This window comes from Chanodichthys erythropterus, chromosome 5 (genome assembly GCF_024489055.1).
Source record: "Chanodichthys erythropterus isolate Z2021 chromosome 5, ASM2448905v1, whole genome shotgun sequence".
NCBI lineage: Eukaryota > Metazoa > Chordata > Actinopteri > Cypriniformes > Xenocyprididae > Chanodichthys > Chanodichthys erythropterus.
In genome coordinates, this window is record NC_090225.1 from 14,279,807 (window position 1) to 14,306,575 (window position 26,769).

Here is a 26,769-nt window from a genome sequence, read left to right on the forward strand (position 1 = left end):
TTATGTGTGAATTAAAAATTAAATAAAACAAACTAATATGATGATATGTGTTAAATGTTTTATCTAATGTATGAAATTCATTTGATTTGGACATGAAAATGTACCATTACACGTTAGTCGCCACTGTTTCGTTTCAGTCGCCAGGTGGCGCTAAGGAGTCGGTCAATCAGCGCGCTCGCTGCCGTGAGCTGCTGTCCGCTGACTGCGTGCAATCAGTGAGTGCAGTACGCTCTACGATGATGGTCAGTGCCAGACCCTTAACGGACCTCAGTCAGAGTCAATCACGACCACAGCTACAACCGACCCTCTGAATTATTCGAGTTTCGAGAGCCCATTAAATTGACGGAGTACACGAAAATACGATTTACCGGAGAATCTTTTCGGTAAGTGAAATGGAAAGTGTTAGCTTGGCTAAGCTAACGCGCCTCACGAAAGTTTGTTAAGGCTGAATTTTCCATTTTCCACGTAATATTTTAAACGACTTGCTAAGGCGAAAGCGACTGCAGTGGCGTGTTATATTTTTCACTACACAGTACACAACTGTACTAGGCTAAAAGAGAAAAAAACGGTGGGCGTTTACAGGTTTATTAAGTAATTTTGTTGGGAAATGTTCTCAGGAGTGCGGCGAGTTCAACGATAGCTAGTGAGCTATCGCTGTTAGCAAGTCAAAATACGTTTAAATGTACTCACTTAACTAACAATAAGATTTGTCTTTTCTCAAAACAATACCGTATCCTCGTAATTTTACTTGTTATCATATGTTTAAAATACCATTATTATTGTTGGAAGAAAAACTGTCACTGAAAAAGTCTGAGTAAAAAGTTATTAACGCGGTAGTCGCGTAATGCTAGCAACAACTTCCCTAATAATCTGACAGCTGTGTATTACCTCTAAATGTTGATTTATCATGCATATGCGAACTGCTTTACATGTTTTGTTTGCTTCTTTTCACTTTTTAGCAATATCTTAATATTTTGAATTATATATTCTTCCCGTGGATTGTTTTTATCTTCAGGCTGTTCTGGTCACGTATCCGCCTCTCAATACAAGCTGCATATGTGGGTGGAAATTTATTACATTTAAATTTTCCTAGTTTAACTGTACAGTGTGTACCTCTTTTTTCATGTTTTGGTCTTTCTTGTGGCTATACTTCTAGCCCTCAATACAAAAGCTGCTCTTAATTTATGGGTTCTGGGGGGAAGGGGTCTGTTCAGCTCCTTTACCTTCTCGAGGAGGTCAAAAAACAGATGGTAACACTGCCTGTGAAGCAGTCAGCTTCGAGAGGCCTGGAGGAGAGAGAGGCTTAGTCTGAGGAAAGTGGATTTATTTTAGAAAATTAAAGCTAAAGGCTCACAGTATATACATGCCAGACATCTGTGCATTCCACAGCTTGATTCAAAATCTCCTCTGCAAAAAATAATATTGGTCAAACTCTGGGAGCTCTGTACTGATGAGAACAAAACTAGGTTGTGTTAAAGAGTTAGTTCATTCAGAAATGAAAATGTCTGTCATCATTTACTCATCCTCATGTCGTTTTAAACCTGTAGGAGTTTCTGAAGATGTTACGCAGACCATTAGGGAGTGGAGTGTATCTTTTTCTCCATAAAATAAAGAATAATGGTGGCTAAGTGACATCTTATTTTATTTTACGCAGACGAATGAAAGTCACACAGGTTTGGAACGACATGAAGATTAGTAAATGATGACAGAATGTACATTTCTGGATGATGTATTATGTTAATAAATGCAAAACACTGAGTGATTGTATGTCCTGTGTGTGTATTGTGTAGCATGTGATGGTTTATTTACACTAACTTCTAGAGCAATTATTTGTTCTGTCTTACTTTGAATGTTAATGAATGATTAATTGTTATGCAGATGTGATGGTCATGCTCTTTGTGTCCAGTATGAAAAGATGTTTCAGTCTTTTATTTAGATGCCACAGACCCCCAAATATGATCATCCTCATGCAAAGGACCTCCTTCCGAAAATGTAAAGGCTTCTGTATAGTTTCTTGTATAAAGACGTAATTTATACTGTAAAAAATATTGTAAAATAGCTAAATATTATTTTTTTTTGTTTTTGTTTTTTTGTTTTTACTTTCTGTTAAGTTAATTATTACATTTTATATTCGTTCCAAAGTAGTGTTTGGCGTATTTTTGCCTTTTTAATCTAATTTTTATTTATTTTTTTAAAGTATGCTGTTTTTCATTAAGCATTTCCACGAGCCCACTAGCACTCCCTTGCAGCCCCCTGGAGTTCCCCGGACCCCAGGTGGAAAATTCATATTGGCATATTCTCACTGGCACTGATCTGTCCCTCGTATAATGTGCAAAATCAATCACTTAATTGCTTAAAAGGCTCCAATATCGTACAACAATAAGCACAGATGTTTTTCCTCTCTTATTTGTTTTTTAAAATATCAGCCAGGCCCAGATTAAGTTGCCCTGGAGCCCTCTAGGAGTGTGTTTCAATCTCAGCCACAGTGCGAAGGATCGGATTGCAGTAGGAGTCTGTGGCGAGGTGGCAGCGCAGGGATCTTGGAGGGGAGGAGGGGGGTATGGGGGCGGGAGGGTTAAGAGGCAGTATAGATCAGGTTTCACATCCCTGCCTGCGTTCCTCAGGCTTCTGCACCATCTAAAGTCAGCCCCCCACCCCTCCCTAACTCGCTCTGGAGACAGGATGGCTAAGCAAGAGGGAAAAACACACACGGCCACCTCAGACCTGGCCCTGAGTGTATCACCCATCCCATCGTAAAGGTGCTGATGTATCACCCTCACCATTTAGTCATATCATTCTGATCTAAAAGGTGGAAAACTAATCCTAGATGAGCTTGGCTATTTGATACACACTACTGAGCTTTTATTGAACAGACTTTTCTTTAACGCTTACTGTAGGCTTGGAGTCCTCTGCGCTCTGTTTTCCAATGGATGGTAGGAAAGTGAGGGAGAGCCATTGATTTCTTTAACTCTTTCTATTCCGCTGTTGGTTAGTGTGATGGCAGATCAGATAAAGATAGATTGGATAAAGCTATGCAGTGGCTGGTTGGTGTAGCGCTGGAGAGTGGTCTCTGTTTATTCAGTATGCCCCAGCTGTCCTTTAATGGTATTGATCTGCTTTAAATACACTTGGCTATCGAAGTAAATTATTTAGAGTGGCACCGGATAGGGTGAATTCAATGATGGGTTGAGTTAGTGCAAAGAAGACAGCCAAAAAGATTTATGTCTGGTCTTGTAATGAATTAGAAACCTGGTTTTCCATGTTATTTAGGAGATTTCATTTTGTTTGCAGAGATCTAGAAAATTTAATTACAAGTGCCTGTTTTTTTTTTTTTTTAATAAAAATGCCATGTGATGAACATCTTGTGTGACTTGTAATGCCTGGAATGCCTTTCTCTCCAGGGCTTGTTGATAGACCTTGTGTGCAAGGAAAACAAAAACGCAGCCATCTTTAGAATTTTTTGTTTGAATTTCCGTTTTTGCGGTAGCCCTGTATTAGGGTTGGGCGATATCTACAGTGGAACATCACGATGGATGATGACATTGGGGTGGGGGGGATTTAATTAATTGGCACATGTCTGGAGAAAGAGAAAGCACACAGAGCTGGAAGGGCTTGAATGAAGTGTGTCTGGCTTTAAATAAAACTACTAGAGGATATAGCACTGAAATACCATTACCACAAACTATCCTGAGTGCTTGTGGTGTGATCCGCATGGCTGCTCGCTTCAACTAGAAAAAGTAAAATGGTGATACCGTTCTGTCTCACAGTCCGGATGGAAACGTGCCGGGGTCCGGATGTGAACCGCGGTCCGCCATTTGAATATCAGTGCTTTAGTTTGTGTAAAACATCTAGTAGCCTATAATTCGTTTTTTTTATTGTGCGTTTTTTGCGCAATAAAATCTTTTACTTTTTAAACTGTGTTCATTGAACTGTTTCGAATGTAATTTGTATTGTTGTGATCAGGAACAACTTCATTATGTTATTAATACCTAATCAGAAAAAAAAAAATATTTGAAGGAACTGTGTAAAAATTAAAAGCATGCATTGCACTTGTTGATATAGTGATTACGTTTTTTTTTTTTTGCGGGCGGGTGATCACGATGCCAGCTCAACATCATGATGGCTGTCAGCATCGGCGATGGACGATCGTATATCGGCCCAACCCTACCCTACCCTACATTGCTGTCAAAGAGTTATTAGCTGGTGTGAAGTGGATTTACTTATTGTAAAGTTAACAAAAATTATCATGTAGGAAAATTATCATGTAGGAAAATTATCATTGTAATGTCTGAAGTAGGGCTGGACGATATGGCCAAAATTTATATCACAATATAATTCTTAATTTCGGTCGATACGATATAATTCCGATATCGATATGAACTATATAATAGCGCCCAAAAAAATTGCCAAGAACGGCCACAACTTCTGAAAAATGAATTTGCAAAATCTATGAAATCTCTTCCTATAAAACTATATAATATTTAAGAAATAAAAACAGTACAAATAAATTTATGTTCAGCTTTTATTTGTATGTAGCCTTCATACAAACATAAAAAATAAACATAAGACTCACTCACTTTTGTAATATTAATATCTTTAACATTAAACTATAATGTAGGCTGATTTTATTATCCTTAATATAGATTAAAACAAAAGTGCTTCAGCCAAGATAAAGATTGTGAACAGTAAAAACAGAAAAAAAAAAACAGTGAGAAACAACAAAAACACATTGCTGGGGCAGGAACATTGTTGAGTGTTGATGACACTAGGGGTGCAATGGTTCAAATTGCTCATGGTTCGGTTCGTATCACGTTTTTAGGGTCACGGTTTTGGTACAGTTCCGAACCGTACCGAAACTGTGACCCTAAAAATAAGACTACTGTCAAATAAAAATAAAGAAAATAAGAACAAACGATCAAACTACAAGCAAATAAGTACATCAAAAATAAGTACAATAAAGCAAATATTCAAATAAAATAAACAGTGCTTTTCAGGTTTTCAGGTATCTAACAGCAGTTTTCAGGTACAGAATGGATAAAGTAATCAAATATAAAATAACACTGCATATTATCTTTACTGTATAAAATAAATAAAGATGAATCATTATTGAAGTTACAAAAACTATTCAGTCAAGAGCAGTGAGTGATTTCTTTGTTATTTGTTGTTTGATTTAACATTAAAAACAGGCAGCAGGAATATTTTTTTCCCTTTAAGACATGCACGATCCAGTAGCTACATATACTGTTACACATGCGATGTCTTTCTCGACTGTTATACGTTCACTTAAGACATAACCGACTATGTTTGCTAGGATACTCGCCAAGACGGGCATGTTGACTTAATTTTTGTATGAATTTGTCCGCCGAAGCGCAATACTTGAAAGAGAAGTCAGTATTTGCGCGCTGACTGAAATAAGCGTGTGCGCGCGTCGGATGAGCGCACACAAATCTTCTCACAGCGCGTGCGAGTTCTCTTACGCGTCTTGTTCTTGAAGGTTTAAGAGCATTAGAGAATACGGCACTAGCTGTTAACAGTTTACAAAGAGTGACTGTTTTGCCCACGCTTTTTGATTATCGTTGTTGTAACGTTTTGCGCATCCATCGACTGAAACATACATTATCTGAACTCTGTCTGTCTGTTTTCCATGTTGCTATTTTAAACAAACCATATTAACGCTGAGCACTGGCTGATGGCTGCGTGTCTCTGTGGTGTACGTCATCACGCCAATGGCCAATCGCGTTCTGCTCTTTCTAACGGCTGCGCCTCATGTAAGTGAGAAATGTTGTAATGTATATCGAAATACCGGAAATGTGTTAAAAATCATATCACCGTTATCGAAAAAAATTATATCGCGATATATATTGATATTGAATTATTGTCCAGCCCTAGTCTGAAGCGGATGCAATGCTTCCCACACATAGACTTTACCTGGGCGGGTATATTAATGGCTGCCATATATTTTGACACATTTTTGCTTTTATTGTTTTTATCCTCTTATACTTTTTATCCGCCCGAGATAATCCATCCGCGTTCATGTTGTCTAAAAACGCATGGAAAACGCCAGCCGTGCCACTTTCTCCTCTTTGCAAAAGCACTCATTGCTAAGCAATCATCAGCCGCGTTCTCTATGAAGACAAATAAGTTTCAGCATTTCCAGACCTTGCGTTAGCTCTACTACTAGATTATACTACTACTTACCGAGATGAGTAATAAAAACCCACCGTGTACAGGTATGATCAGCTGTACGTCCATCTTGGCAGAGCTTTCGATCTCTATTTGACATGTTTGTCCTGCGTCTACATTTAAAACAACGAATTGAGTGTGCAAAAGACACAACATGTAAACTAAACAATACCTAACTATTGGAAAGTCTCCCCTCTACGCGTTTCGTACCTGCTCGTTCGGTGTGTGCGTTAACTGTTTACTCCCACTGACAATCCCACATGTGCTGCAAAGACCCTCAGAGATGCAGCGAATATTTCACAGACAAAGACCTGGTACGCGGGCCTGTGTGCGCTTGATTTTGTGATTTATGAGGACACAAATTTGTATAATGACACTTGTATTGCGACGTAAACATGAAATATGAGGACATTTCATGTTTCCTCGTGTTTTTAAAGCTATTTTAAATATACTAAACAATGTTTTAAAAATGTAAAAATGCACAATGTTTTCTGTGATGGGTAGGTTTAGGACTAGTGTAGGGAGATAACCATTACGCCTATGGAATGTCCTTATTAAGATGGCAAAACAAACCTGTGTGCGCGCATGATCTTGTTCGTTCCACATTGCATTTATAAGAGCAGTTGGCCACATCCAGAAAAAATAATGGATCTCTATGGCTCCTAAAAATGTGTTTCCTACAGATTTCTCTAACCAGCAGATGATAGAATTCTTCAGAATTCTAACACCTAGATCAATATCCATAAACAACTCGTATTTAATTTTGATCATTATTAAAGTGTTTTTTTTTTTTTTTTCATAAAAATGTAATATTTCATATGCATGCAAATTAGTGATGCGCGGGTCGTCTCATAACCCGCGGACTCCGCGGGTTAAGAAATTGTCACTTTATTTGTGGGGTGGGTCATAAAAAAAATTTAAAAATCCATGTATGTTGCAAGCAATTCCCTATAGCATATATTAAATATTTGGGAATATCTATTTTCATATTTTATTAGGTTTTTTTGATAAGGTTACAATACGAAGGCCGTAATGTAACTTGCGTGATGTCCCCAAACCTTTGGCGTCACAAAAGCGGCGCACCAAGCAGCTCCCACCGCCAGTCACGACAACAAAAACGGAGAAATAAAACGCTACATTTAGGTCCAGTTCTTCTGGGACGGAGAGGACATTCTAAGCTTCCTTGCCTTTCCTGTGCTTGCCAATGTGTCAAAAATGATTCTATGTATATGGAGTCTAGGCAAAATAGATACTTATTTTTAAGTATGAGTATTGTTAGATAATTCAGTCAAGTTCTGTATACAGCATCAGATGAACACCTTTTATTTTTTCTGCATTTCCACATCCTGCCCAGTGTTCTCCAAACAGTGTGCAATTTTACTTTCTGTTAAGATGAGCTGTTTTGCAAATTTAAATATGAATTTATTACAATTATGGATATCTCAGAAATCTAGGTTGTACACAGTTCTCCCCATCCCATTAATATTTTCAATGAAGCTATGTTGCAGATTACGCTGTTAGCAGGTGCAACATGACACTTTCAGCTACAGTTTTTCTTTTCACACTGAAATTGAAATGCTGTCATTAGCAACAAAATGCTTCAAAACAAATACTGTAATGTAGTAGTACTTTATCTGAGTTGCTAATAGGTTAGGCTTACTGGATAATAAAAATAGAGTGGGTGGTTTGGATCCAATTATTAACTGGGTTCTGAAGTTACCTTGATTTAAAAATGCAGTCAAATATTTAATATTCATAAACTCCCTCTCATTTTTTAAGTTTATTAAACTGATTGCAAAAAAATTACAACTCTAACATCCATTACTAAATAAGATTCTGTTCTTTATTAGGGCTGGGTATTGACACAAATTTCACAAATCAATTTTGTGATTCGATTAAATAATGATTATTTGGGGTATATATCAACAATTGTGTTTCTACTAATTTTTTTTTTTTTTAAATATGTACATTTAAATGGTGACTAATAAAAACATGATGGTTTTATTCAAACATACATTAAATATTGAAAAATGGGTTAAAAATACAGTGAATTTCAGTAAGTTGTACTGTGGCTTTCAATGTATCTTCTGATGTTCATTCATGTTAAATTCATGCTGAAACTAGTAGTAAAGGGGAAGAGATAAGTTCATCCGCGCTGCCTTTCCTGTACAGTGATCTGTCACGCCACATTAAAGAGTGCCAAAACTGTATTTATTGTTTGAGTTTTGTAATAAAATTGACAGAATTTTTATATCAAAAGTAACAAAGCACAAAGCTTATTGCGATTTATTGAATGGGAGGTGCGCTACAAAGTTTTACAAATGAATCAATATTTTTTTTTTTTTTTAACTCAGCCCTATTCTTTGTTAACAGGGTTTTGTGGTACTATGCCAGAATCCAAATGCCATTTGGACATTCAGCCACCTGGATCCGAATGACACCTGTAGCCAGCCTCCATGCTTACCAAACACTATGCCAACATGTTTCACAGAAATGGATCTTTCTGTACGGTAAGAAAACCTCTGATAAAAGATATAGTTCTTCTTGACCTCTCTTATAGGCAGACATCCCCTGCAGTACAAGCAAGAAGTGTGTTTTCATGTGGTGATTACATGACCACAGTAGATAGAAATGCTCCCTACATCAGTGGTGGCCGGACTGCAACAAATGGTTTCCACATGTTTGGATCTGGGAATTCATTTTAGAGAAATAACATTTACAGGCCAAAGTTCATCCACATGTGACTGGTTTCCACGGCAACAGCTCCACCTAGTTTCTCTCACACTTGTGGTGCAGACTTGTGCTCAGCAGATGCAAAGCTGTGAAATATACAGGGAGGAATTTTCACAAAGGGAAAAAGGATTTTCCCTAAGGAAAAGAATTCATGTGATTGATGGTGATATACTGAATATTACTTTTTTGTCTGAATATATACAATGTCAATTAAATTATTAAATCCATATATTTAATAATAGAGACCATTAGAGGCGTTATGCCCAGCTATGATACGATGTGTCCCTTGAATTAAAGGGGATTCCAGTGCAGGGTCATAAGTTTGGAGATGGTTCATTAGAGTTGAACACTAGATGGGGAGTACTGCAGGTCTCTGTGTTGAACCTGGCTCTCATCAAACCCTAGCACACACCCACTCCCTCTGACCCTTTCGGAGGAATGTGTGCGGCAGGTAATGGAAAATAAACTTGCAATAAACCTCTGCTGCTCCAGTAATTCCAGGAAATTTGTGGATTTTCCATCTCCATATTTGTTCCTTTGTAAATACCAAGAAATAGAAAATTTTTGATTTTCTCAGGTAAAAAACAGAAGTATAATAATACAGTTCAGAAAGAACCTTGGGAGAACTGATCAATAATTAAAGTCTACATAAAATCAAAACAGAACATTACCGTCCCCTCCCTCTTGCAACAACATCTCTTCTCTGATGATGTGTGTATTGGATTCGGGCAGGACAATAATCCAGTTTACATTAAAATTGGAAAGAAAAGTCGTTTTTCATTTCAGACCGACTTTTTTTTTTTTAAATCAGTGCATTTAGTTACAGTAATAATAATTGACATCAATAACAGAATTTTGTAATGCATTCTATTCAAACATTATTATATTTATACAAATATTTGTACCATAAATGGTGCAGCCATATTTTTTAAAAATGTTCATAAAACTGGAGCTGAACAAAAAGTTTTATTTAAAAAAAAAAAACTGCCAAATCTTCTTGGCTAATTAAGAATATTAAGAAACAATATTCAGGCCGTAAAAGTAATGACGAATCAAGCACACAGCACTTTAAAGTCATTTTGTGGTAACTGGTCCGGTTATAAGCACTAAGATCAAATCAGCTTCTTTAGTGAGATGTATTTAATGATTCACAGACGAGCTGTTGTTGAGCTGCGTTTCTTAAATTCTCAGCCAAAATGGGCTCAGATTTTGGGGGCTTTGTTCTAGGAATGGTGTCTCAACCCATTACCTCTCCAGAGGAATCTGGCCAGAGGAGCTCATATTGCACCCAAGTGCTCCACAGATTAACTTTTGTTCTTCTCCTGCAATCCACTGCTGTGACACCAAAGACTCTGGAGTCTTGTGCTATGTTCAAAGTCTCTGCTTGACTGACTCTCCACGATGCAGCTGCTTGACAGTGATTGGTGTTGTGTCAGGAAGAGATGTGGGACTTCAGTGAGGATGAGAAGAAGTGAGGATGATAGGAGAGAGAGAGTTGGTTGTGGGGCACATCTCAATGTGCCTAAGTATTCTTATGCTAATCCTTTCCTGGGATGAGGCGCAAAGCAGCCAAGCAAACAATGGCAGCGGAGCCAGAAAGTCTGCCCCGCAGTCTAGCAGGCCTTGAAAGGCATGTCGGGCATAGCGCCGACACTGAGAGAAGGCAGCCTCCAGTACTGGGAGCCCTGCTGTAAGGAGGGGCCCCAGGAGGGACCAGAGATCCGGGCCAAAGCAGGCTGAGAGAGCGGGGGCGAGGGGGAGACAAACACCAGACCTCTCTGGTCGTCATGCAGGCTGTAGTTACAAGTGATAAGGCAAAGTGAGATTTATTTCACAGATTGTCTGTATTTCATAATATTATCATACATTGGCCTTTTCTTCTGGTTGTTACCCCCACCAAAAAACGTCTGTATGTTGTGGTAAACTGTCAGTTATGTTGTATCATTGACATGAGGAAGCCCTGAGTTCTACACATGAGGAAAATCAGAAAAATATTACTCCTCAGGGATTGAGAGATATGTTCAAGCATAAGTTTGACTGCAAAGGTGCACCTTAGTTACACATCACCATACAATACCGCTATTCATTCAGCCTCCATACTCTTTATGGCGCCACCAAAACCTTTCAGAGGGCAGAGCTACAGGAGTGTCTGATGAAACACTGAAACATAGTGTGCCTTTTATATTGCTTCAAGATCCATGATACTTTTGAAGCAATAATAGTGATAGATGTCCATTCAAGACACATGACTGCTTGGCTTAAACTGCCTAAACTTAAAGGGGACCTATTATGCAAAATTCACTTTTGCATGGTGTTTGGACATAAATGTGTGTTGGCAGTGTGTGTATTCAACCACCCTATAATGATAAAAATCCAACCACTTCCTTTTTTTTTTAATCCCCATAAATCATAAGCAGTGTCTGAGAACAAGCCGTTTGCAGGTTCCTGGCAATGTGACATTAGCCACAGGCCCCGCCCACGAATGTTGATAGACACTGCCGTTTTAAAGGGATAGTTCACCGAAAAATGAAAATTTGATGTTTATCTGCTTACCCCCAGGGCATCCAAGATGTAGGTGACTTCAGTAGAACACAAATGATGATTTTTAACTCCAACCGCTGCTGTCTGTCAGTCAAATAATGTGAGTGAATGGGAACTCGAACAATAAGAGTCGAAAAAACTTGCCTAGACAAATCCAAATTAAACCCTGCGGCTCATGATGACACTGATTTGTGTGAGAAACCAAACAGTATTTATATTATTTTTTACCTTTAATAACACCACTATGTCCAACTGCATTCAGCATTCACTTAGTGAGGTCTGATCGCGCTCTGACAACGGCAGTGATGTCTCGCGCTTATACTTCAATGAGTGCTAGACATTACTTTCATTGTCAGAGCACGATCAAGCATTTCAGGTGTTCTGTAGCTGGATGAATTAATCCACGTGGCTCTCTCAATTTGCTCCTGAAATCTGAGCCACTGAAGACGAGGTGGATTCATTTTGTTTTTGAAGAAAATGCTCCCTCAACTCTACCAAAATTTATGTCTGCGCAAATCAGTTCACACCGGACTGCTTTGTGAATGAATGTCAATACAAAGTTACAATACAAAACAGAGGTTGTGCTAAAAATTTGTTACTCAAGGATAGATCAGTACAAACTGTCTTACAGTCTCCAGAGTGATACTGGATATGGCAGTAATGAAGGTGAGAGTACTTTTATTACAGTTCATCTGAGATTTATGGATATAAAGTTTACCAGTTTATTAAACACCACCCGAAAAGGCATAAGGTCTTTATATATTTGTTTACTGTTAGTTGTAACGAGTGTTTCTGTGTACTTCGCTATGTATCTTGATGATAATGCAAGGGAGAGAGAGCGTTTATGGATAATATTTTAATGCACACTTGCACTGTTTTATTAAGCTCTTACAGTGATTTTCTAGAGTGAAAACAGACGCTTCATATTTTGTGTGAAGTACAATAAACATTATAAAACTAATCGGTAAACTGGCTTGTACTAACTTTGTGGATAAAACAAGACAATATAAGTTATAACCGTAATTAAACTACACTAAACTATACCTGTTCTATCTCCATGCAGCATATATTCACAGTTTCTGACATTATAGTGCATCCTGACTGACTCCTGACACCGGAGAATGAGCTCTTGAACCTCTGCCCTCTTAGGTCGAGTGCAGCAGCTCATTTGCATTTAAAGGACACAACACTGAAACTGCGCATTTTTGCTCACCTCCAAAAAGTGGCAATTTTAACATGCTATAAAAATTATCTGTGGGGTATTTTGAGCTAAAACTTCACATACACACTATGGGGACATCAGAGACTTATTTTACATCTTGTAAATGGGGGCATAATAGGTCCCCTTTAATATCAAAGTCCCCAAGGTTTATTAGTGAATGTGAACAGTCTAAAATTAGAAGTATAATAAGCTACTGTCAGGGTTGTAGTTCTCTCCATTATTTATTTATTTATTTATTTATTTTGTCTTCATTGAGTCAGGACATGACCGAACTTGTTTAGCCATTCACGTATAAGAAACATCTGAATGAAAGTAGGTTTTACCTGTAGAATGTGAGTGATTTCATTGGCTTTTAATAATAGTTCTCTACGTGTTGTGCTTTTTAAATGCACTAATAACTGAGGTGCTTTTTACATTAAAAAAAGAAAAATCCGTAAGTAGAGTACATTTACATGTACAGTAATCAAGCTACAGTCAGTGATACAGACTATTACATGACATTTCAGACTATTACATGAACTATGTAACCATGTATCATGAGTTTGGTTTCATAATTATTACTTTTTTGAAAGAAATTATTACCTTTATTTAGCAAGGACACATTAAATTGATCAAAAGTGACAGTAAAGACAGTAAATAATTATAAAATAAATGCTGTTTTATATGAACTTTCTATTCATCAAAGATTCCTGAAAAAAATGTATCATGGTTTCCTCAAAAATATTAAGCAGCACAGCTGTTTTTCCAACATTGATAAAAATAGGAAATGTTTCTTGATCACCAAATCAGTCATTTTTGAAGGATCATGTGACTGAAGACTGGGATCTTTCAAAAACATTAATTGTACTGACCCCAAACTTTTGAACAGTAAACACTGGCAGTTTAGTAACTAACACCTCTACACATCCTCCTGTACTGTGTTGACTCTCTTCCCATTATTTTAACCTTGAAAGTTATGGTTTCAGCCCCGTATTTCATTCCTGATGCAAGAGAGAAACAGTTCCGTTGTGCTTGTCTAAAATAGTATCTTCACCATACCTGTGTACACTTTCAAATTTAAAGTAGTTTTTATACCATTTTGGTTTGAACCTGGTAAGTTGTGGGGTATCTCATCCATGTCTTTTGCAGCAGGCCTCAACTTTCCCTGGTTGTGATCCTGCTTTTTGTGTACCACTTAACCTAGCACACACACTTAGCCGCAGCTTCTTGTCTCTGTGTGTAGGTGCCTGCACAGCTATCTTGTCCCCTGCCTTGCGGAGGCTAGCTTTGTTCCCTTGTTATCCAGTCAGGGATGTGTGAAAGTGGGGCACAGGTCGGGGCTCTTTGTCCCCCTTGGGCAAATCAGAAGTGACAGACACCGGCCCACTCTGCCACTAATTTGTCCCCCCCTCAGCACAGACTTCACTCAAGGCCACTAATTGCAGCGAGACGCACAGGCCTACAAGGGAACAGACACATCACGTTATTAACGCTGGAAGGGGCCAACGGGTAATTGCGGAACATCCTTCATCAAATTATTTAGGCATGTTTCGGCATTCAAGAGTAGCGCCGGCCTGACGGGTTGAGGGGTCAAGCCCAGAAAAAACAAGGGGGCAATGATGTTCTGTGCTACCAAGAAAAATTACAATGTTGCCTAATCAGAAGCGGACTGTGTGCATTTTTCATAAGATTGGGAGTTTATTATTATGTTTAAAGATATTTGTTGTAGGTCTAAATATTACCCTGCAGTTTCTTTTCTTCTATTATGTTACACTTTATTAAAAAAAAGTCAGATAGGACCATAAAAAATGAGTTCACAAGATTACATTATTCACATGATTACATTGCAGACCAAAGGTAAGCTAGTTTGAAAGTGAAACCTCACAAAGTGTAACTAAAGCAAAGCAATTTTGGACTATATGTTTGTAGACAATGTTCAGACTCTAGAAAGATGCATTGAGACTGGTATGATCTCATCACATGTGCTTTGTTTTTTGTTGTTTTATTCTAGTGCCGTGGACCCCGTGAGAAGGGACCTTTGAGTTTGTAGTGCCATCGCCATCCTCCTACCTCTTCCTCTTATCCTCTGCTTTTGTCCCTTGAGCCATAACTTTGATTGCTCCACCTGTACGTTAGTGTTCACTGGGATTTTTAGGAGCATAAGCTTCCTTCATCACTGATCTCACCCTCAAAGGTTACGGCAAGGCTGTTTGACAATGGCACAGCTTTTGTCTGTCACTGTGGTTTTGGCTGGAGTCTACCTTCTTCTCAGGCTCTGCGCTGGAGGTAAGGGTGTTTTTTCTTCCCTTTGCTCTAGGGCTGGGCGGTATATTGAGTTTGTATGATATATCGTAAAATATATGTAAAATATACATTTTGCTAAATATTGCTAAATATATAACCAAGCCCCACGGTTCAGGGAGACCAAGCCCCATGGTTCGGCACGCATGTGATTCGCTTTGGAAAGAAAGGGAGAAAACATGACAGAATAACATGACGGATATTGCATTTTGCGCAAAATTAATAAATGACTTTTCAATACCGACCAGATACAATACCGATTTTGGCGGAAACTCAATTTTTTTGAAAATGCCGTTTATCGCGTTTTGGAACCAAACTCTTCATTTGTTCTTTTTAGTCTGTTCACTTGCCTTTAATAATGTATTAGTTAGGTAAGTAGTTTCTGCTGTTGTATCAGAGTAGTTAAAGTGGGCTTAACCCACCCCCCAATTATTTTTTTTATTTTTTTTGTGCTGATCCGAAAAATGATCTGATCCGTGGCTTAATAACCGTGATATCATCCGAACCGTGAGTTATGTGATCCGTTGAACCACTAAAACTGATACCTTTTGTTTAATAAAAACGCCCTCCCTGAATCAAACTAAACTCTGTTTTCCCAATGAACTCTGATGTTTGCCTGTGGACAGTCAATGAGCTGTGAAAGCAAACAGCAACAGCCGATTGCTCGGAAAGTCGTTTTAGGGCACAGAAAACAAAAAGAGTTTGAGTTAAAACTTGCCTACAGCTTTATACTTTACCTCACATTGTTTATGTTAACACTTAATTCTGAATGATGCAGCAGACAGTAGTTTGTGCTGAGATTTAGAACACCGTATGATATCTCTGATGTGTTTACTCATGCTAGGAAGTTCAAAAGACATCTTTCCCATCGTGACTCACTCCTGAACCATGAGCCTCTCAGAGGCCCCCCACTAAAGGAAGCTGTTGAAGTGATTGTTGCTACTCTCTCTTCCTTTTTTAGCACATTAACAATTTCCTCTATGACACTGTCACAATTGCTTGTGGGTACAAACTATTCCAAACACTCCGTGCTCTCCGGAAATACTTTAACCCTTTTGTGTTGTTGATCTTCAGATTTAAGCCTCTAATAAGTGTGCTCAGATTTTAGATATTACAAATGGCTTCCTTGCTGTTCCACACTGACTAAAAAACATGAGTTTATAAATGTTATTATTATTAATGTATTAAAAAAAAAAAAATAAAAAATATTCACCTAAATTTGAGTTAACAAATTAAGCTTTTATTTATTATTTATTTATTTACATAATAGATATGTATGTTTGAGAAGTTTTAAATCATCTTATTTAATCCAGACTTAGATTGAACACTTGCCCCTGCAGATTAACTCTGTAGTTTTAATGGCCTTTTTGGTGCTGTCTTTTATTTGATTCTGATGAATTAGTGGAGAGTAAGGGAAGAAGTCTTGTAACATGCTCAGTAGTCAGATTTTCAAACAGCTCAGTTTTCCTTTAGAGTTCATATTATATCAAACATCAGTCTAATGTCCTTGTCGGTGTATTTTTGTACAGATGCAGCAGAAAAGTAGGAGATGGTTGAAACCAGAGACACAGCATGAAGGAAAGGACATTTGACTTTTCAATGCGCTGTTGTTTCTCCCAGTGTTAGAGTTGTGTAACAGCTGGTTAAATACCCCTATAGTACATCTTTTTTACCTTGCTCATCAGATGCACCCCTGAGATGTAATTTCAGGCAGGTGTCTGCACCTCTGAAACATAATCTTCAAGAAACAGAGAGGTGACATTGGCGACTGAAAGCCCTCATTTGCCTCCATAGTGCAATGGTATTTTTTTTCCCCCAAGCAATTGTAGACTTATACCTGGAGTGAATAGTGAATGGGGTTAGCACTCCTCCTAGGGGAGAAGAAAACGTGTTTAAGTGCAGGCAGGCTTTCAACTTGCCTTCCCCGAGGTGGGCAAAATTGTATTTTGTATTTTAAAGTTCAAGAAATGACACATTGACAATTTACTCCACTATATCGACTTAACTAACATTATGTAAAATAAAATTGAATTTTCATTGCTTCCAGATGATATTTTCTGCTACTTGAAACTACCATTTCAAGTACCATGTGTAAAGATTGAACAAACAATTAATGTTAAGTGCGATATAGGCTCGTCAATGAAACAATGAATTGCTCTGAAAGGAAACGTTATAATTAAACTTTGCTGTAGACTCAAATCTACTAGAGAGAGAAAGAGAGAGAGTAATGGTGTGCATCTACTAGAGTCTCATTATGGTGGGATGCTCTGCCAGACCTCAGACTCCACTGTAACTGGCGGCAGAATTAGGCACACATGTGAATGTGTAGGCTTTTGTGGGCCCTGGACACATCCATCATCACCCACAACCAGTCACAGCCCAGCAGTGGGCAAAGATTTCCTTTGCCCAGTCAGAAAGACTACTTTGCATCTTTAAGAGCTTGAGAGTTTTGAAATTCTGACATTGTTGCAAGTTACACTTTCTGCCACTCCCATAGATTTTTGTACTGTTGCATTGAAAACCAAATCCTTCAAGGACTCCCTCAAGCACTGACCCTGAGTGGAGAAAATGAAGAAAAAAGGGAGTAAAGACTAAAGAGTGATAGAGAAGGGATCCCCAGGGTTCCTCTTTGGGACTTTGCCCATTTGATCACTGTCCAGCCTTCTCCTTATGCGAAATTTCCATGCTGGCCCTGTACATCAGGGTTTGCCGCCATAAAGGTGGACTGTCTCCCTTAGCCTGGGCTCAAGGCCACACAACCTCTTACATTTGCTTTATGAGTAGCTCAATTACAGAAATGACCTCATTGAAATCCCTTGCTAGCAGTTGAATTAGATTAAGTCTAGACAGTGTAACTCTCTTTAAGAGTTGATTTTTATAGTTTAGTAAAGTAACATGAGACAGTGTGTTTGATCTACTTAAGAAAGATATGGAGTCTGTCCGCACCCTGAACGAGAACACTTGAGAGGCTGAATGCATCATTTAGTTTGCGGTCTAGAATCGTTGTGACAGACTGAGCATATCAAAGGCAGCGTCTCGCAGCTCCACAAGCTTTATCTGGACTTTTAACTGCACTGCCTCCCTCAGCTCTGTTTTCTCAGGGTGTTTCTCCAGCACCCTTATTTGTGTTGTGATCAACTGTCTTGCTAATGTTGCCTGCTGTCACGCATTCTGTCTTTGACCCCTTAATGACACTGCTGTGGGAAACCGCAAAAGTTTACTTGTTAAAATCATAAAAGTAAATACAGATTTAAGTCTTATGAACCTTATTACATAAATCATTCATAGAGGGTTAATACTAGAGTAAATTTATTTCTTCTGCAGAATGTAAAAACAGATGTTTAGAAGATTTCTGTGTTTTTTGGTCCATATAATTAGTTAATGGAGTCCAAAACAACATTGGATCCCACTGACGTTCGTTTTATAAAAAAAAGTACGTACAGCATGGTAAAATGTTTCACATTGATATAAAAAAAAAGTGATTCAAATAGATAACTTGGGAGTCACAGATTCATTAAAAGTAAACATTTTTTGAATTAGACATCAGGGGTCATGATGTATGTTTATCATTGCATGCTGCCAGCGAAGACAACACAGTAGAATGATGCAGTTTTCGAACCCTTTTAACTTGCTACATTTAATTCAAGTATGTTTACTTTTGCCATGGCACTGAAGATTCAACAGTGCGATATGCTTAAACAGGCTAGGAAAAGTAAATGTTCTTCATGATACCATATTTCTAGTGGCATTTGCTTCAGACTGCCTATTTTGTTAGGTTCATATTGTTTATATTGAGTTTTGTGTACTCAAGCACATTTTCAGTGTATGTACATATTAGGCGATCCATTGAATTATGCAGTAAATTGAATATCAGAAGCTCCTTTATCTTGACCAGCTCTCTATTTAATCACTGAGTCCTAATAGAATTAGTCCAAGAGGAGAGTCCAGTCTAATTGTAAGATAGGCAGCACACGGAGAGGCTATATAAGAACGACTCGTAATGGGATCTGAGGATGGAATGCAGCTGATAAAGAGAGCGCCGTGTTGCCCTGCCGCCCAAATCTCTCAAACTGCTGCTTTGTGAGTGATTAGCTGTTTTACCGACAAGTCTAGACTGGAACATCAGCAGTGGAGTCATGCTCAACAGAAAGCTACAGCAATACATACTCATGCACTGTGACAGGATAAGAAGACCGTGAGATCAGTAGCGACATGTCTCAGAGGCCTTTTATTTAAACTGAAATGCAAATAAAAATAAAAATAAATGTTTGTGAGGGTGTGAAGCAGAAAGGGACATGGTGATCTGGATGTATATGCTAGTTGGTCTGGATTTGAACAGGAGCAGGTTTGCTGTCAATTACAGAGGATCAAACGACGGGAAATAATAAATGTAGGACAATGTTATTGAGGATTGACGCAATACCTAAATTTCAGTAGTCAATAATTTTAATGATTATCAATTCTATTTCAGTACTATACCAAAGACTAACGTCCTATTAAAATAAAATTAAACCAATATTATGTAGACCTCTTGTATTTTGAATTAAATAAACATTGCTTCAATGTTTATTATTCAAGTAAATATTAAATGCACTTTGTTTATATTAAAACCTCACCAAAATGCGCCCAACATGAACAGCCACATTACTCACAAAATGAGGGTTCAAAAGCAGCCAATTATCAACCAGAACAGGTTACTGAATTGAGTATAGAAAGTTAAAAAGTTCATTTTTAATCAATTTAATGCAAAGTATTCATTTTAAAATCTAAAAATCAGTAGTGTAGTAGAATTTCTGAAACCACATATGCTGGTTTTTGAAACGCTACTGTTTATTTAGTGTCTATGTGCACCTAGCTTGTCATTGACTGTGTTTTGTCACTTACAGCAGGGCAGAATCCTGACCACGTGCTGCTGGGCACTGGAGTGAAGCCTGGCTCAGACTCCAGAAGGCCCGGGGACGACTCCACTGTGGCACCAGAAGATGCTGCCCGCTTTCTTAGCTGTTACTGCCAAGGTCACTGCCCTGATGATGCTAAGAACAACACCTGCGAGTAAGTGTCACAGGCTGTGGCACATTTTGAAGTGGTCATTGTTTAATGTGGTCATTGTTTAATGGTCATTAATGGTCATTAGTGGTCATTGTTTAATGCTATGTCTAAGGACTTTCTGTCTTTATTGGAATGTTTTGATCTGAAGCAGCTTGTGGACTGTTCTACACATATCAAGGGTCACACCCTTGATCTCGTCATTGCAAATGGATCATTCTTGTCACAGTTCTCCTCCGCTGACTTAGGATTGTCTGATCACTTTGCTATCTTTTTTAATATGGAACTGTCACATCCTAACGCTGTCTCATCCCGTACTGTAAATTATCGCAAATGGAAATCCATCGATCCACCTGACTTCTCTGCCTGTATTGAGTCGTCATTAAGTGTTTTCTCTCCTTCTGACCCTCTGGACGACAAAATCTCACTGTTAAATACTGTTCTTATGTCTGGTCTGGACTCATTTGCACCTATGAAATCCCGGTCTGTGGCCTTTGTGCGTTCTGCTCCCTGGTATAATGATGAGCTGCGCTCTATGAAGGCAGCTTGTCGTAAGATGGAGCGAAGGTGGCGTCTTTCTGGCCTGAATGTGCATCACCAAGCTTGGAAAGACCATATACTTGAATATAAGGCAGAGATTGTTTCAGTCAGGTCTCAATATTTCTCTCAGATAATTGACAATAACCAAAATAACCCCAGACGACTGTTTCATACCATTAACAAACTTCTCAAAGGAAACAGCTCCTCTAGTGTACCTACCTCAGTTCATCTTTGTAATAGGTTTCTTGATCATTTCAGTTCAAAGATTGCCAATGCTCGCAAATGCATTATTACTCCTGTTTCGTCTGATTCGGCTTTTAGGATCACACATTTTTCTGGCACCTATTTCTCAAATTTTGCTTCACATGATTCTGTTTCCCTTGGAAAGGAGGTTTCAAAATTGAAATCTACCACTTCCATAGTTGATCCCATACCTTGTGAATTGTTCAAATCATGTTTTGCCTCTTTATGCCCTGTTGTCCTGAGCATAGTAAATGACTCACTGCGCATGGGTGTTGTGCCTGCTGCACTTAAAATTGCTGCTGTAACACCTATACCAAAAAAGACCAACGCAGACTGGGACAACCTTAATAATTTTCGTCCCATCTCAAATCTACCCTTTCTCGCTAAATTGCTTGAGCGAACTGTGGCTTCTCAATTATACGCTCACCTCTCTGTCAATAATCTTTTTGAGCCCCTCCAATCTGGTTTCCGCAAATTACATAGCACTGAAACAGCATTAGTTAAGGTCACAAATGACTTGTTAATCGCTGCGGACTCTGGCTGTCTTTCAATTCTTATTCTTCTCGATCTCAGTGCAGCTTTTGACACAGTGGATCATTTTGTTTTACTCAATTGTTTGGAAACTGTTTTTGGTGTTACTGACACAGTATTAAAATGGTTCAAGTCTTTCCTCTCCGATCGAAGGCAGTTTGTGTCCCTGGGGGGATGCAGATCCAAAGTTGGGGCAGTGCAATTTGGAGTTCCCCAGGGATCTGTTTTGAGTCCCTTGCTTTTTAGTATGTACATTTTCCCCCTGGGTCAACTTCTCAGATCCTTGGGTCTTAAGTTCCATTTTTATGCAGACGACACCCAGATTTATATTCATTCAAAACCTGGCGATAATACGGCTGTTGGCTTTCTAGAACACTGCATCTCTGAGATAAAAATTTGGATGTCTCATAATTTTCTCTGTCTTAACAGCGATAAGACTGAGGTTATGCTCATCGGTTCACCCCAACAAATTCGTAAAGCTGATGCTGTAACCTTAATGGTGGATGGCTCTGCTTTGGAGTTTCAAACTAAATTAAAAAATTTGGGGGTGATATTTGATGCAAATTTAACATTTGATCCTCATGTCCAAAATATGGTCAAAACTTCATTTTTTTCATCTTAGAAATATTGCACGATTGCGCCCCATGTTATCTTTCTCGGCGGCTGAAAAACTGATCAATTCATTTATCTTTTCTCGTATCGATTATTGTAATGCTCTGCTTGCTGGGGTTTCCAAATCTACCATAAACAGATTACAGTATGTCCAAAACTCAGCAGCCAGAATCCTGACAAGATCCAGGACAAGTGAGCACATCACTCCCATCTTGGAGTCTTTGCACTGGCTACCGGTCAGGTTTCGCATCGATTTTAAAATTCTCATGCTCACCTACAAGGCCTTGAATGGTTTAGCGCCACAATATCTGTCCGAACTTTTAACTGCATACACCCCAAGACGCAATCTTCGTTCTTCTGATTCTGGCTTTTTAATTGTACCTTCTACACGTTTACGCTCTATGGGTGACCGGGCTTTTTCTTCTTTTGCTCCCAAACTCTGGAATGCTCTTCCCAATGAGATCAGACATGCTGACTCTTTTAGTGTTTTTAAATCTTCACTTAAAACTTACTTTTTTAGGCTTGCATACAAGTGATTTTTTTTTTTTTTTTTTTTTTTTTTTCCTCTTAATTCTGCTCAAATGTATGTTTATTGTATTTATATGTTTCTGTGAAGCGCTTTGAGATATAACTTTAAAGGCGCTATATAAAATAAAGTTTATTATTATTATTATTATTATTATATGTTTGTGCTTTGTTTATATATATTCAAAAAAATTTACTTTTTCTTTGAAACCCAACAGGACAAATGGGCAGTGCTTCGCCATCATTGAAGAAGATGAAAATGGAGATGTGATCTTAAGCTCAGGCTGTATGAAATATGAAGGCTCCCACTTTCAGTGCAAGGTAAGGGAAGTTGTTTCTCTTAAGTGTCTTTTAGTTGCATTATTAAATACTTTGTAAGTTTAACTCACTTGAGACATGGATTTTTCACAGGATTCGCAGTTTGCACAGACACGTCGAACCATCGAGTGCTGCCAGTTAGACTTTTGTAATCGAGACCTAAAGCCAGAATTGCCACCTCGAGACTCAGGTAATTTTCAGTACTGTCTGCCTGGCAGTTTCGTGGCATTGTAAGGTGAAGATTGTTGATTTAAAATGTTTAGCAGTGTAATGTTATCTAGTTAGCTGAAATAAATTGCAGTGAAAACTGAAAATAACTTATAGTCTATGAAGCATCAGAATCATTTGAAATTTCCTTTTTAAAAGACATTAATACTTTTATTCAGCAAGGTTGTAATAAATTGATCAAACGTGACAGTAGAGACGTTTAAAATGTTACAAAAGATTTCTGTTTAAAATGAATGCTGTTATTGATCCATTATTTGTATTCATCATAGAATCCTGAAAAAATGTGTCATGGTTTTCAGTAACAATATTAAGCAGCACAACTGTTTTCAACAGTTCAATTTTATGTATTATATTTTATATATATCTGTATTATCAGATATGTGATTAAAATTTGATTAAATTTGCCCATTTATATTGTTTACAGAGCAAGTAAAAATCTGAACAGGCCTGCTGATTGAGCCTGGCTAACCTAATGCCTTAATGACGGACATGTGTTTTCTCTTGATCTCTTTGCAGAACCACCAGACCCTCACTGGCTTGCCTTCCTCATTTCAGTGTCTGTGTGCTTCTGCACCCTCATCTGTGTCACTGTCATCTGTTATTACAGGTGAGATCATCACCGCACTGAAGCTCTTACATATAATAGCCGCTTGTGACGTGCCTGTTTTCCCGCATCACTGAACTGCTATGATTGTGCACAGCACTGTTGAAAACACATGCCACCCACATCATGGCCTGTTGTTGTTAAAAGTAGGGGCAAGACTCTATACCTTGGCATGGGTACACAACTGTGGAAAAAGTTTGCCTTTATAACAAATAAATCTTTTAAAGTGTCTGTTTACTGAACTATCTGTTAAAAAGTGTTTTGTCTTGATATTCAAAAAAGAGTCAGGAAGGATCTTTCTGACATCAGGCATAGATGTAAAAAAACATGTTTGACTGTGTCCTGTGTCAGGTATAAGTGGCAGACAGAGAGGCAGCGCTACCACAGAGACCTGGAGCAGGACGAGGCCTTTATCCCAGCAGGAGAATCTCTAAAAGATCTCATCAACCAGTCTCAAACCTCAGGCAGCGGCTCTGGGCTCCCCCTGCTGGTGAGAAATCTGAAATGCAGACTGTAGGATTTAAGTGTCAACAGCTTGCTTTTTTTTTCACTGTTTCTATTCACATCTAATAGGTGCAGCGCACCATTGCGAAGCAGATCCAGACGGTGCGCCTTATTGGAAAAGGGCGATATGGAGAGGTGTGGCTCGGTCGGTGGCGGGGGGAGAAGGTAGCAGTCAAAGTGTTCTTTACTCGAGAGGAGGCCAGCTGGTTCAGAGAGACGGAAATCTACCAAACCGTGCTCATGAGACACGAGAACGTACTAGGTACACTTCATGTCATTCAAAATAGTGTGGTGTTTTTAATTGTGTATCAATGCCATGTTTTCCAATGTGACGCGATTCTCTTTAATCTGCCCAAAGGCTTCATTGCTGCTGACATAAATGGCACTGGAGCCTCTACACAGCTGTACCTGATCACAGACTACCATGAGAACGGCTCTCTGTATGACTATTTGAAGTTCACCACTCTGGACACACAGGCCTTGCTCAGACTGGCCTACTCTGCAGCCTGTGGCTTGTGTCACCTGCATACAGAGATCTACGGCACGCAGGGAAAACCAGCCATCGCTCACAGAGACTTGAAGAGCAAGAACATCCTCATAAAGAAAAACGGCACCTGTTGCATCGCTGACCTTGGGCTTGCTGTGAAATTCAACAGGTGCTTTGTCACTTTGCATTATTTTTATTGGCTAGTTTTAAGTGATTTGTTCAGTTTTGAGGAAGTAACTTTGATGTTGTTGTTGTAGTGACACAAATGAAGTGGACATCCCACTGAGCACACGTATGGGGACCCGACGCTATATGGCTCCAGAAGTCCTGGACGAGACTCTGAACAAGAACCACTTCCAGGCCTACATCATGGCGGACATCTACAGCTACGGGCTGGTTATATGGGAAATGGCCCGACGCTGTGTCACTGGAGGTATTCATGAGACAATGAAAAAATTCACTGTCAAATGTTTATTTTGCTTTATGCGTATGTTAAGAGCATTTTCATATCCAAGCCATATCATTTTAAAGTCGACATGAAATGGAAATTTAACCTATTTCCTAAATACATGATTGAATCGTTCACAATAAGTTCATTTAGATGCATTTTTTTTATTTAAATCTTTAAATCTTAAAGGGTGATTTCGCATCATTTACTCACCTTCATGTTGTTCCAAACCCATAAGACTTTTGTTCATCTTCGGAACACAAATGAAAATATTTAATGAAATCTGAGAGATTTCTGTCCCTCCATCGACAGTTACGCAATTTCAAAAAGTTCATAAAGAGATCTAAAAACTAATCCATATGAATAGAGTGGTTTAGTCCAAATCTTCGGAAGAGACTCGATCGTTTTATACGCTAAACAGGTTTAATTTAGGCTTTTTTTTTTCACATATAAACTTTCATCAATGCACACATCAGATATGGTAAATGGAAGCTCAAGAATGCTTGCTTGATGTCTGAGAACCAATAAGGTTCATTCTCATATGTTAAACAGCACGTTTGAGCTTCTGAACCAATGAGGTTTGTTCTTGCACTTCAAGCAGGTTTGGTTGAGCTCGTTTATGTTTGTTGATCAATGTTTGTGTGAATAAAAGCCTAAATTCATCATATAAAGTAAACGTGTCTCTTCAGAAAATTTGGACTAAACCACTTTATTCATTTGGATTTTTTTTTTACGGTCTCTTTCTGAACTTTTTGAAGCATCAAAGTGGTAGTTACATAGACTGTCAGTGGAGGAACAGAAATCTCTGATTTCATTAAAAATATCTTAATTTGTTTTCCGAAGATGAACTAAAGTCTTATGGGTTTGGAACGACATGAGGGTGAGTAAATGATGACAGAATCTTCATTTTTGGGTGAACTATCCCTTTAAGATCTTCTGGTGAAACAAGAGACTACTCTCTGGTGACATGCAGGACTTATCTAGTCATTTAGTCAGCTTAAACTCCGCCCCTTTTTCACAGTCAGCTGTGAGCTTGCTTTCAGGTCTGCCTCTATCCAATCAACAACTGATGAATTGAACCAAGCTTTACATTTTTCCCCACCCTATTTTTTTCTTTTTGATAATTAATTTCACTCAGATGTACATAATAAAGAAACGACCTGTCACTACTTCCGTTACATCACGACTTTAAATATTTTGATCTAAATCTTTCTAAAATAAAAATGGTTCCTGTTGTGGATGTTTACAGAATTCAAACAGTTCATGAATACATCCATTGATTGTTTCCCAGGTATTGTTGAGGACTATCAGCTCCCATATTATGAGATGGTCCCATCAGACCCATCTTATGAGGATATGCTGGAGGTTGTGTGCGTCAAAGGACTGCGGCCCACCGTATCCAATAGATGGAACAGTGATGAGGTGAGCCAGCAAGCAGTTTCTGACCAGCAGATGGCAGTATATTTACAGATTTAGTGAATATTTGTAGCTTTGCATAGGAGCTTGAGGTCAGAAATATGTACTGAAGAGAAATGTATGTTGTAATCTGAGAAGTGTTTGTCTCCCCAGTGCTTGAGGGCCATGTTGAAGCTGATGTCAGAATGCTGGGCCCACAATCCTGCATCACGCCTGACCATCCTACGAGTCAAGAAGACTTTGGCAAAAATGGTGGAATCTCAAGACATTAAAATCTGATCAGCGGAGTGGCTTTTATTTCGTTTTTG

The 26,769-nt window shown here is 38.5% G+C and overlaps 1 protein-coding gene across 2 annotated transcripts; it reads left to right on the top strand.

Annotated features, from left to right (window-relative positions):
* The first annotated feature begins 229 nt into the window (after positions 1–229).
* bmpr1aa (bone morphogenetic protein receptor, type IAa) lies at positions 230–26,757 on the top strand. Of its 2 annotated transcripts, XM_067386171.1 has the most exons (13): positions 230–383; positions 8,557–8,693; positions 14,670–14,944; positions 19,846–20,011; positions 22,675–22,777; positions 22,868–22,964; positions 23,519–23,609; positions 23,958–24,096; positions 24,180–24,372; positions 24,469–24,766; positions 24,855–25,030; positions 26,337–26,467; positions 26,615–26,757. In XM_067386171.1, the coding sequence occupies exons 3-13, from the start codon at positions 14,875–14,877 to the stop codon at positions 26,738–26,740; spliced, it is 1,590 nt and encodes a 529-aa protein (XP_067242272.1). In that variant the 5' UTR covers positions 230–383; positions 8,557–8,693; positions 14,670–14,874; the 3' UTR covers positions 26,741–26,757. The 2 variants fall into 2 exon arrangements, with proteins under 2 accessions (XP_067242272.1, XP_067242271.1); XM_067386170.1 differs by having other exon boundaries at positions 24,180–24,766.
* Positions 26,758–26,769: the final 12 nt, after the last annotated feature.